This window comes from Rhodnius prolixus, unplaced genomic scaffold (assembly GCF_049639745.1).
Source record: "Rhodnius prolixus isolate KJV_2025 unplaced genomic scaffold, Rpr scaffold_14, whole genome shotgun sequence".
NCBI lineage: Eukaryota > Metazoa > Arthropoda > Insecta > Hemiptera > Reduviidae > Rhodnius > Rhodnius prolixus.
Window position 1 is genome coordinate 4077537 of NW_027411594.1, and position 13653 is coordinate 4091189.

A 13653-nucleotide genomic window follows, 5' to 3' on the forward strand; every position below is an offset into this window, starting at 1 on the left:
GGCTTTACGTTTAACTACCAATTTTGCCTAAAATCTCATTACTAAGAAAGTTTATTCCAGAATAAAAGTTGTTCGAAAATTCAATTTATAAAATATTCTCTTCTATTCCTTCTTTTCTTTTGATCTTTTATATTCTAAGTAATTCTGTTTTGTTATTTGCCATAACGCTGGCTGTACGTAATTCAGAAATTTACTTTCGCCTTCATTTTTCACGAATGAGTGCATTCAATTTAGAGAGAGAGAGAAAAACTGGGATAAAACAGGGAAGAACCGAGAGAATTCTCAAAAGTTAAGAAATTTCACATCCACCGCACTCGTCCCATTTGGAAATGAAAAAATTCTACTTGAACTTTTATCTCAATGTGAACTTTTTTTGGGATAGTTCGTTACAAGTATTGGAGATGATCATGGCGTAAATTTGAACCTGAAAAAGTATTGTGCACCACCTGAGTACTTTTTTATTTTATAATTTTGATTCCTTCATAAATAATGGGTGCCTTCATTCTAGGTCACCTTCAGGTAGTGCTGCACGAGAAACGAGACAAATCTCGGTCTTGAGCAACCGAGACTTGAGCCATCGAGACCGAGACCGAGATCGAGACATGATATATATCATGTCTCGATCTCGGTCTCGTCTCGGTTTTTCAAATATTAATTTTTAGCTACAAAATTATAAAATTGTGTTCTTTATTAATAAATAATTATTACGGGTATTGAATTAATTATTAAAAGATACGATTTTATTATATATGTTCAATATTACTACATCTATTTGACCGAATTACATAAGTAAAGTAAGCAAAGTAAAGTAATCGCCTATTTTTTCAGGCGGGGCTTTACGTCCAACTACCAATTAGGTGTCGCGGACGGAGGCGACTAGCAAACATATTTTACTATAAATTTCTCGTATTAAACATTAAATAAAATCCAAGGCCTAAGACCGGGAATCGAACCCAGTACCATAATACACATTAGCTTCGCAGGTCTCGCACCGCTCGGCTGCCACGGCCCCCTTCGAATTACATAATTTTTACATAAATTCACTAAATTTCACTATTCATATCATTCATTCATTCAATTTCATAAATTTCACTATTAATAATCTAATACTTTGAACTTTGATATTATTTGAATTATATTTTAGAATTTTGGAATTAGTGAATTTGAAAAAAAAGACTATCTATGCACCTAAAAAATATTGCCACAAATTTTCGTTTTTAAGATACTCTTTGCCCAACCATTGATACATAAAAGAGCTTTTACTGAGTCAGAAGTTAGAGAAGATCTTCTTTTGGTCATTATCATCGCAGCTTGCGAAAATAATCTTTCCGATGGCACTGAAGTTGCACAGATACTAAAAATATCTTTCGCCATTCTAGACAAATTTTTGAAGGAATTCTCAAGTGTTTTCCACCATTCTAAAATGTGCTTGGTCTAATTTGGTGTAATTAATTATTTCTGTCTTCCATGCTTCGGTGATATTTGCTGATTTTTGAGCAAATGGTGCAAAAATATTGATGCAGTCGTCGTCGTCGTCAAAAGGTGAATCATCAGATTCTTTATCTTCACCAACAGCCATAACTAATGGAGCGGGAAGTTTGTTGGGAGGTGTATTTTTTATTTCACGAATCGACTTGTTATAGCAGGCAGATATGTTATTTGGGTCTTTCATTTGGCGCGTTTTCAACATCTTTTTGAAATTATATAAAGATATATAACAGTATTAGTAATATATGATGCATTGAAGTGTAAGTAGTTGTCTTCTTTTACACACATTTTCATTACCAATATATAAATTAAAATAATTATTAGAAAATAATAACATTTTTTGAAAAGATTATTAATAGCAAACCGCTTTTAATACTTAAACAAAAATTCAAAAAAACCGAGACCGAGACCGAGATATCTCGACAAGACCGAGACCGAGACCGAGACTTGAGCGACCGAGACCGAGACCGAGATCGAGATTGCATAAAGTCTCGCCTCGTCTCGGTCTCGTGCAGCACTACCTTCAGGCTAAACTTAGATTTTACTAGATTACGTATCACTTGTATTGGTGACATCTACAGTAAATTGTATCCATTATATCAACCAATGGAAATGTAACATTAAGTGCACTTGACAATATCAAATAGTTGAGATAATGTTTACTGTTCAACTTAAACTTAATGTAAATTACAAATATCAATCAATAATACTGAAACATAATATTAGATTAATCCTGGGACGATAAGTAATGCCTTAAATCTTTCAGGACTTGTGGACCGAGGCAACCAGCAAACGTACTCTACCTTAAAATTCTCATATTAACCCTCTAAATAAAATCGAACCGTGGAATCGAACCGTGGAATCGAACCGTGTACCGCTGTATATCTTCATTTTCTTCTTTTTTTTTTTTTTTTAAAAAAAGTATTTTTAAAGAATGTAGGCCAAATTAATCTTGCAGAACTGTTTTGATTGTTCAAAATGTTCGGTAATCTATCTTTTCGTTTTTTGATTTTAATTGTTTGCATGATCATTGTGCGTATATGGCGTTTGTTAATGATATGTTTGGTTGATACGACTTTCTAATATATTCAAATATGAAAATGATTAGCTAAGAGGATGGTGAACTGAATATCCACTTCCAACATCCTAGGTTCGAATCCAGCTGCTGGACCCTTAGATTTTTCTTAGATCCTTAGAGCTTTTTACAGCTTACTGTCCGGTGTTGGACAGGATTGTCTGTAATGAAAGGATATAGTCTGCACTTAAAAATAGCTCCGGGCGCCAATAACATTAAGTAAAATATTTGTATAAAGTAAAAGTAAAGTAATGCCTATTTTTTTCAGGTCCAACTGCCACAATTTGGTGTCGTGGACGGACGCAACTAGCGTCCTATACAAAGTTCTCATGTTAAGCATTTGATAAAATCCAAGGTTTGGACTAGAAATCGAACCCACTAAACCATCAATACATCTTAGTTTTGCGGGTCTAGCCTATAACCGCTCGGCTAATGGGGCGCCTTACAAGATTAAAACCATTAAATAAAATCCAAGGTCCTAGACTGGGGGAATCGAACCTACTAAACCAACAATACATCTTAGCTTTGCGGGTCTAACCTATAACCGCTCGGCTAATGGGGCGCCTTACAATATTAAAACCATTAAATAAAATCCAAGGTTTAGACTAGAAATCGAACCCACTAAACCAGCAATACATCTTAGCTTTGCGGGTCTAGCCTATAACCGCTCGGCTAATGGGGCGCCTTACAAGATTAAAACCATTAAATAAAATCCAAGGTTTAGACTGGGGGAATCGAACCTACTAAACCAACAATACATCTTAGCTTTGCGGGTCTAGCCTATAACCGCTCGGCTAATGGGGCGCCTTACAAGATTAAAACCATTAAATAAAATCCAAGATTTAGACTAGAAATCGAACCCACTAAACCAGCAATACATCTTAGCTTTGCGGGTCTAGCCTATAACCGCTCGGCTAATGGGGCGCCTTACAATATTAAAACCATTAAATAAAATCCAAGGTTTAGACTAGAAATCGAACCCACTAAACCAGCAATACATCTTAGCTTTGCGGGTCTAGCCTATAACCGCTCGGCTAATGGGGCGCCTTACAAGATTAAAACCATTAAATAAAATCCAAGGTTTAGACTGGGGGAATCGAACCTACTAAACCAACAATACAACTTAGCTTTGCGGGTCTAGCCTATAACCGCTCGGCTAATGGGGCGCCTTACAAGATTAAAACCATTAAATAAAATCCAAGGTTTAGACTAGAAATCGAACCCACTAAACCAGCAATACATCTTAGCTTTGCGGGTCTAGCCTATAACCGCTCGGCTAATGGGGCGCCTTACAAGATTAAAACCATTAAATAAAATCCAAGGTTTAGACTGGGGGAATCGAACCTACTAAACCAACAATACATCTTAGCTTTGCGGGTCTAGCCTATAACCGCTCGGCTAATGGGGCGCCTTACAAGATTAAAACCATTAAATAAAATCCAAGATTTAGACTAGAAATCGAACCCACTAAACCAGCAATACATCTTAGCTTTGCGGGTCTAGCCTATAACCGCTCGGCTAATGGGGCGCCTTACAATATTAAAACCATTAAATAAAATCCAAGGTTTAGACTAGAAATCGAACCCACTAAACCAGCAATACATCTTAGCTTTGCGGGTCTAGCCTATAACCGCTCGGCTAATGGGGCGCCTTACAATATTAAAACCATTAAATAAAATCCAAGATTTAGACTAGAAATCGAACCCACTAAACCAACAATACATCTTAGCTTTGCGGGTCTAGCCTATAACCGCTCGGCTAATGGGGCGCCTTACAAGATTAAAACCATTAAATAAAATCCAAGGTTTAGACTAGAAATCGAATTCACTAAACCAACAATACATCTTAGCTTTGCGGGTCTAGCCTATAACCGCTCAGCCAACGGGGCGCCTTACAATATTAAAACCATTAAATAAAATCCAAGGTTTAGACTAGAAATCGAACCCACTAAACCAGCAATACATCTTAGCTTTGCGGGTCTAGCCTATAACCGCTCGGCTAATGGGGCGCCTTACAAGATTAAAACCATTAAATAAAATCCAAGGTTTAGACTGGGGGAATCGAACCTACTAAACCAACAATACAACTTAGCTTTGCGGGTCTAGCCTATAACCGCTCGGCTAATGGGGCGCCTTACAAGATTAAAACCATTAAATAAAATCCAAGGTTTAGACTAGAAATCGAATCCACTAACCAACAATACATCTTAGCTTTGCGGGTCTAGTCTATAACCGCTCGGCTAATGGGGCGCCTTACAAGATTAAAACCATTAAATAAAATCCAAGGTTTAGACTAGAAATCGGATCCACTAAACCAGCAATACATCTTAGCTTTGCGGGTCTAGCCTATAACCGCTCGGCTAATGGGGCGCCTTACAAGATTAAAACCATTAAATAAAATCCAAAGCCTAGAGACTAGAAATCGAATCCACTAAACCAACAATACATCTTAACTTGGCAGGTCTCGCCTCTAACCTCTTGCGTAAAATATTCTTATGTATTTAAATAGTACTAATAGTGATGATTAGAAGATGAATAGGTTGATCGCATTGTTTATGACGTATAAGCCAAGTGAACGTCATATTCGTCCAAAAGTGGAACGTAAAGTTGGTAGCGTGTATTAAATAAATACAAAAAAAAAAAAATTAGATTCAGTTGTGCTTCTTAAGAAGAAAGTAGGAACAGTTAGGCAAAGAAAGTTAGGTGAGTGCTTTCCGGAAGTTATAGGGCTGTTATTGTGAAGGACAACTTTTCTACGCTATTTGTCGGTACTTTTTATGCATTCGAATATTTCCTAACAAGTGTAGCAAAATAAATAAACATTTCTGCCGGAACTTTATGACGGAAGTTCCATTAGAATGCAGTATTTTTAGGGTGAAGCCTACGACTACTTCCGCTCGCTTCAAAAAAATCGAGTTTCTCACTTCCTCCATTTTGTACAATTTAATACTTACTAACATAATCCAGATATTAAAAGTGTCCATTAGGCTGAAAGTATTCTAATAAAAAGGGCACCACAATAGGGGCGATAACCGTAAAGCTGAGAAGATTTACTCGTATTGTGGTATAGTGGGTTCGATTCCAGGTCTAGAGGCCTTGGATTTTACTTAATGGTTAATACGAGAAATTTTGATGGTAAATTTCGAATTAATTATGTCAAGTACTTCAGGTTTAACTTTGGGCTACATATTTCACCCTTCACTAGGTACGAATACAAAATGTGAATTCTGTCAAAATGATTAAAAATTTCTCTTGCCTGGAAATATAACTTCAAAACGAACTCTAATTATACAAAGTGGTCTTCAGGGTGACATTACTCTAAGCCAGCTGCGCCTAATCAAGAAACCTCCAGATAGCTCCAGTATCTAGTTCACCAGATTTTCCACAACACACTGGGAAAAGCAAATGAAAAATCATCCATAATCATAGTTATACCTCTTAATAGAAAACTAACAACTGAAACTCTACTCCATTCTGGATTTTGGCCATTAGTAAATAATTACAATGAAAGTAAAAAAAAAGAATGCCTTTCATTTCATCCTGTCATAACATGTATGTTTATGGTGACCTTGACCGGTTAGGCCCTTTCATCCATCACCAGAGGTATATTAATCAATTTGGTGTGCAGAGATTTCCACTTTTATTCACGTTAACGTCTCGCCCTAACAGTTGCTGACTCAACAACTACCCTTGGTAACGATGTAGTCAAAATCTCACCAACAAACTGACTTAATCAACCACCTCTGGTGATGGAAGAAAGCCCAAAACCGGTCAGGTTTGAACATGCATGCTCAAAAAAAAGGAGAAATGTTTTGTGTAAAAGTCTACTGCACAATTTACAGACTCCAATCGAATTGCAGCCTGAGCAATTAAATGAAGCAGTGGTGCATTTAGATTAAATAATTAGCAACACTTATAATATTACATTTAATAATGATTCGTGGATTAATTACAAAAGAAAAACAGGAAATAATAACATTAATTCATTCTCACGATTTGAATCATACATTGTGAGGAAAAAGATCGACTCGCTGAGCACATTCGTTTAAAATCTTTAAAAAGCATCTTTTTTGGGACTCATGGAACCTCAAAATCGGAAATTACCTACGAAAACTTTGAGAAGTAATACCATACCTTTCCGTACCTAGGTATGCTTATATTACGAAATATAATTTTAGTCAATTTAAAAAAAAATTATTGTAATAAGTGTATAAAATCAAGGATAAATGTGTGAAACAAAAGTGGAATGTGTCACCAAAGGCAACATTCTGGTTATGTACTAGTTGGGTGACCGGGAACTGTACACAAATAGAAACACCAGCTGACTGCTCTGTTTTTATATACTACGTGCGTATGTACGTATGTACAGAACCGCTGTGATGATGTCTCGCTGACGAATCATCTAATCACAACGCAACTCTGGTTGGATGATATACAGTCGCTTTCTCTTATTCATTTCTTTTCTATTCTTTATTATTTATTTCAACTACTTTATTATTATCTTTTTTGCTACTTCTAATAATTTATTTTACTTGGTTAAAGCAATGATTATTCTTTTTACCACCAACTTAACGAATTAGGCGTCGCTCGCGGACGGAAGCGGCAACTAGTAAACATACTTCCTCCTATTAACCAGTTGAATAAACTCCAAGGTCTACGCAAAATCAAAAACCCAGTACCCCACAATGTATAGGAAACAAGTTCTGTGTAAACGTGGTTTAAGCTAGCAGCTCTAAGAATCGTGGTTAAGATATCATCGTTTGAGAATGTCATTGACCAGTAAAACTGCATATTAAACTGACACGTTTAACCTACTTTAGATCGTATTTGAAATGAATATTCCTTTTAACAATTAATTTATTAAAAAAAACGAAATTGTATCTTTTAAATGTGTGTTGACGCACATTTTTCCCAGTGCATTTTACCCGGACATTAACTCTAGACAGTGTTCTCTCGTTACAGACAACACTTTCCATCACCTAAGAAGTTCCTAGGAGCAATAACAAAACAAAAAAATCTAAGAACCAGCAACTGGATTCGAAACCGGTATCTTCCGCCTAGGAATACGCTAACTACTGAATTAATTTAAGATCCCTTCCCATAAATGGGTGCAAAGTGGTTCGCTGAAGTCCCAGAAAAATGAAAACTTTGTTCAGTGAAGTTGGTACTTTTATTTATAAGATTTTCATTAAAACTTAAACGACTTACAAACACATATTACTTTTCTTAATGCTATACATGACAGAGCCGTACATTACTATGGAAAGAATAATTTGTAGAGAAGCTATCCAACCAACTTTTCAAAGAAGTATCGAATTTTTCCGAAAGAAAAACATAATTTAAATTTTTTTTGGGGGGGGGGGGAAATCTTTGCATTAAATTTTTATGGAAATCTAAAAATATGGAAAAGTCCAGAGCGTAAGTAGTACTTCCGGTTGATCTGAAAATCAGTTTTTCTGACTTTTCTTCCTTAGGGGAAAATCAATATTCAATAAGTAAATCAATATTACTAGAGAAACCTCGAAATTAGTAATTTTCCAGAAACGAGACGTTTTCCTGTGGCGCAGGGTTGGGGGAAATTAAGAGCAAAAGAAAATACAGAATGAGTATTTACCGGCGCTATAGCTGAGGTCGGAAAACTCGATGTCGATGGCCGGCCTCATGTTGCGCGCGATCTTTTTAGTTTTTTTTTCTTTACTACGAACACACAAACAGACGTGCCGTCACACAAAGCACAACTGGATGTCTACACTGGAACAGTCTCACAACACACACTACTCTAGACCCCTCTACGTAGCCCGTATAAAAGTTACCACTCAGTCAGTGCCACTCGGGCCGTAAACTACCATCTCTTTTTCCAAACTATCCCCACCAAAAACTAAAACAAAAGCAAAAAAAATGCAATTATTCTCTCTCTCTCTCTCTCTTTTTTCTTCCACAGATATTTCTATCTCTCTTACACTTTTTCTTATCTCTTACTCATCCAGTAAGTGAAGAGGATCATGTCAAATGTTTCGAAATTGAACCGGAAATATCACATTTTATACTTAGAATCTAGCGAACTAAATCCGGAACCGGAAACACCTTCCACTGAATAGAATTTTCATTTTTTTTCAAGATTTTATTGCGGGAAAAAATGAATAAATAAAAGTAAATAAAATAAAACACTAGAGTAAATAAAAACACATGAGCAGACTGTAACTTGATAATGATAACATGATTCATGACTGGCTCATTTACTGGTTATTGATAAAACGGTTGGTGTTGCAATACTCGCTTTTGAAATAACTAGTAATTTTTGTTCTAGAATTTTTATTTAAATAATAACCAACTTCTCTCCAGAATACTTGACAAGAGACTTAACCTACATAACAAAAGACTCTTATATCTACTGTTACTGCAACCTATTTGGTCATACGGCATCGATGTATGGGGGGATCGACTAAACCGTTCCAACTCACACTACGCCTCCAGACATTAAAAAACCAAAAATACTTCGAAAACTAGGCGTCACGGTAGCCGAGCGGGTTAAGAGGCGAGACCTGCAAAGCTAATATGCATTATGGTACTGGATTCGATTCCCGGTCTTGGCTTTGGATTTTATTTAATGATTAAATAGTAAAGTAAGCTTGCTAGTCGCCTCTGTCCACGACACCTAGTAAATGGTAGTTGGCGGGTTAAGCCCCGCCTGAAAAAATAGGCGATTACTTTACTTTACTTTACTTCGAAAACTTTCTTAACGCTCCGTTCTATGTATCTAACCTCACTCGCTATCCATAATGACCTCAAAATCCCTTTCATTCAAGATCTTGCTAACACTCGTTTTCTTAAAATTTCATTCTACTCTACAGCAGCTCATCCCTAACCCTCTCATAGAACAACCTATCTTCCTCCAAATTAAGCCAGGTAATTCTCTAAGGAGATTGAAGAGAAGATGGCCTCGTGATCTACTCTTATCGTGAGAGCAAAGCACGTTACTGGAGTGGCACCACTGGGTGCCTTCTCCACTCATGATTTTCTTCTATTTCTTTTCTCTTTTACCATATTTGCTTGTTGCAACAACTGTTGCAGTGGTAAATTACAATAAAAGATTAAAAAACAAAATAATAATAATAATTTTGGAAAGATTTTTTTAAAAATAGATCAGAGGGGGGTAGGATCTAAAGCGTCGCTCAAGTTTACAAACTAGACAGTTGGTATTACTGATTCTCAAATTTTCTTTACCATCATAACGAGATACAAAGCTCTGTTACGAACTTCGTGATGTACTTTGAAATAAATAATCATCCTTTGTGGCTTGTATATGCAATACAGGATAGAACTTATTTAAAAAAAATTCTACTGAAAAACCCGTTTGAAATACTACTGAAATAAATAATATTTTTTATTCAAATTCAATTATAAAATGTCTAAGTACCACTTCAACCATACATTTATTTACAAATATAATTTCAACTAATTAAAAGCTAACTTTGCATCAGTAATATTTCATCTGTAAATGAGTTTAGTGATTAAAAGTTTTTTTTAATGAAAATAATAATAAAAAGGACCACTTTAAAAATATATATATATAAACGGATAGCCTGGAATGTCTAATACTTCAGGTTGATTCAAATATAGACGTGGGCGATTTGAGCAGCAACGCTGCGCACCATAGAAACGACCGGAATAGAGTTACTCAACTGAAACAGGCCACACGATAATAGTAAATTTTCCTACAGCGGAAGTGGGACACAAAGATATGACTGCTCTTTATCGAGTCTAAAAAATTAGAAGCGAGGGAGTTGCCAATGATGGAACCCAATCGAAATATCCCTTTTTAAACTTCCGTCACACACACACACACACATACAGAGAAGAATTTCTAAAAATACCACTCGTCTTTTTATTCCAACTCAGACGATCACGATACGAACACGTTTTCTTGTGAAAACTTAATTCATCCTTCATACTAATCAATTTTGTATTTTCAGTAATCGTTTGGTTTAATCAGAAAATCCAATTATAAAATTTCTGTAACCAAAAAAAAAACAGGAAAACTAGACTCAGAAAATTGGATACAAATCCAAATTAATTAGAACTCAGGAAAAGATACTACAAACAAAATGTAGGATACAAAACAAGATATAGATAACGCAAAACATATAAGCGGTGCGAGTTGCATATTGTAACTATATCAAGGCGCCACTATATAAATGATTTAAATAGAACCGTTTAAGCTGATTATTTTTTTAAAAATATGTTATTTTCTTTTAAGCACTCTTCTAAGTTTAAGAAAGTACATCTTGAGCAGATTTTTGTTTCTAAAGCGAAGAAAAATAAGCATTTTATCGTTTAAGAAATAAGCTTTCATGTTAGACTCATATTGGGTCCAGGTCCTTTGTGAGCAGAGCTTTTCCAAGACCAGAATAATCTTGTTTTTGTTATGAACTACCCTCCATCTTAAAAAAGATTATTAAAGACCAAAGATGTCTCCAATAAAAGACCTGATTAAAGACATTTTCTTGGAATTTAAACTTTATTAGACTACTTAGTTCTTAAATAATAATTTTAAATTATTATTTATTTAATTAAATGAAACATTTAATACAGTTTTCAAGGTAGGTTTTTACAAACTCCGAATATATTTTAAAAAAATTATTTTTTTCAGGCGGGGCTTAACGTCCAACTACCAAATTAGGTGTCGTGGACGGAGGCGACCAGCAAACACACTTTACTGTAAATTTCTTTTATTAACCATTAAATAAAATCCAAGGCATAGAGCAGGGAATCGAACCTACTAAACCAGCAATACATCTTAGTATTGCGGGTCTAGTCTATTAACCGCCGAACACTTTGCTGTACATTTCTTTTATTAACCATTAAATAAAATCCAAGGCCTAAGACCGGGGGAATCGAACCCAGTACCACAATACATATTAGCTTTGCAGGCCTCGCTTCAAACCGCTCGGCTACCCGTGGCGCCCAATATTTATTTATTTTATTTTTTTGTTAAGACGCTTTTTAATATCTCTGATCATTGGCACCCGTAGCTTTTTCCAGTGCACTGCTAATCTCTTGGCAGTGTTCACGCGTTACATACAGCAATACCCATTACCGGACAATGAGGGGTAAGAATCACCTGGAATGAGAAAATCTAAGGGCCAGCAGTAGGAGTTTTGGGCCAGCGATCACCACGTTCGAATCCCACTTAGCCTACCCTTCTATTATTTAATTATTACTAAAATTGTCTAGTTAGAAAAATGATTAGAAAATTTAGCGTGATTGTAATATTTTCCGTGTATAAAAGGGAAAACATACTAGTTTTCCCAGCTGTATTTCCCAATAAAAAAAAAATTGGGGGCAAAAAAGAAAAAAACCCAACCGCATACGCTTATAAATAAATAAATAATCGGCTTAAAATACCCAATGGGAAAGCTTCTATTCCCCCCCTCGTAATGGAAGTAATGGAATATACAGGATTTTAATCTGTGATGGAAATTATTGCGACTTTTCTTAAACCCAATTTCAGCAGGAAATCTGTAGTTACTTTGGCGTTATTTAAGGAAAATAAATATACTATATTGCTTAACTTCATCTACTTCTTGTAGGGTGTTGTTCATCTTTTTTATGGGTATCAAAAGGAAGACAGGTTGTGGACAATTTTAGGGATAATTTTTTGGCCTAACTTTTGGCCTAGGGACTATGTCATCTTTAGGGCTTTTATACTTATTAATAATCTTAATTTGTAAAAAAAAGTAATCGCCTATTTTTTCAGGCGGGGCTTAACGCACAACTACCAAATTAGGTGTTGTAGACGGAGGCGACTAGCAAACATACTTTACTGTAAAATTTCTTTTATTAACCATTAAATAAAATCCAAGGCCTAGAGACCGGAAATCGAACCCAGTACCACTATACATATTAGCTTCGCAGGTCTCGCCTCTAACCGCTCGGCTACCCGTGGCGCCCCCAAAAAAATGTGAGCCGTTCCCGGAGGTACTGCAATACCGGGTCAACCCGCGACAGAGGTGGAGCAAGCCCCTAGCACTCAGTCATTTTCCAAAAATCAGTTTAATCTTCTGGGTCCCTTATGGAGGCCGTACCAGAGATTAAGCTGATAAAAACAGATACTACACTTTGATCTTAGCCAAAAGACCGAGAAGCGATCTTAATTTGTTTTACAGTGTTAACCTTAAAGGTGCACAGTTAACGTAAACTGTAAGGGCAGTAGACCTATGAACCTTCAACGTCTACAATGTAATATAAATTAAACAAATTGCAGTTCTTAATAAGTGTAAGCTCTGAAGATATCAGATTTTAAGAAAAAAATCACTACCGAAATTGGCAATCTCCTTTCTACCTTTTGATCTACTCCTATTTGATGTTGTTTTATCACAAAATTCTTAATTTTTAAATAAATGTAAGATTGTTTTTTTTTTACGGATAAGAATAATTTATTTTTGGTTAAGAGAAAAAACACAATACAGCCGTGCAAAAACAGGAAATGGCCTTTAACACTTGGTTACGAGTGAGGAAACTAACATGATCAATTAGCACGCAAATGGTGAAAAATTTACTATTTAAACGCTCATTTCTCACAAAATTACAGTTTTCATTTATTTAGTTTAACAGGTAAGAGCTCAACGGTTAGCGTAATGGATTCCCAAACAGAGGCCAACAGGGTTCGAATCCAGCTGCTGGCTCTTAGATTTTCTTTTCCTAGGAGCTTCTTACAGATTACAGTCAGGTGATTGATTGTGCAGTCTTAAAGACTAGAAAAAGCACCACCTACCCATAACCACAGATGTTCGCACGTCTTAAATTAAAGAAAAAAATAATGATAATAATTAAGTAAATAAAAATGATAGCAAAGAAACGTAAGTTAGCAATAATAATTTTATTATTGCGTAAATTAATAATACTATTGCAATTTACGCCTGTGGGTACTGAATCATTTCCTTATCACGACTAATTAAGTCGATTGCAATATTCCACATTCCTGAGAAAAGGCTCGCCGCACAAACAACAACTATTACTACAATGCTCAAGGCTCCAACTTGTGAATTTCCTTCAAAATATCAAAATTCCAAGTTATATTTACTTCCAAAT

At 35.6% G+C, this 13653-nt stretch overlaps 1 protein-coding gene and 1 non-coding gene across 2 annotated transcripts in view; both read right to left on the reverse strand.

Moving 5' to 3' along the window:
• Nucleotides 1-8372, reverse strand: part of LOC141451695 (ATP-binding cassette sub-family G member 1-like) — a 137077-nt gene extending 128705 nt beyond the window's left edge. Inside the window, exon 1 of the mRNA XM_074123203.1 lies at nucleotides 8177-8372. Within this exon, the coding sequence (XP_073979304.1) occupies nucleotides 8177-8225 (49 nt within the window). The 5' untranslated portion in view covers nucleotides 8226-8372. The remainder of the gene's footprint in view (nucleotides 1-8176) is intronic.
• Nucleotides 8373-12518: 4146 nt separating this feature from the next.
• Nucleotides 12519-12711, reverse strand: LOC141451938 (U2 spliceosomal RNA). The gene has a single exon (XR_012457204.1). It is a non-coding gene; the product is annotated as a U2 spliceosomal RNA (small nuclear RNA).
• Between the last annotated feature and the right edge of the window lie 942 nt (nucleotides 12712-13653).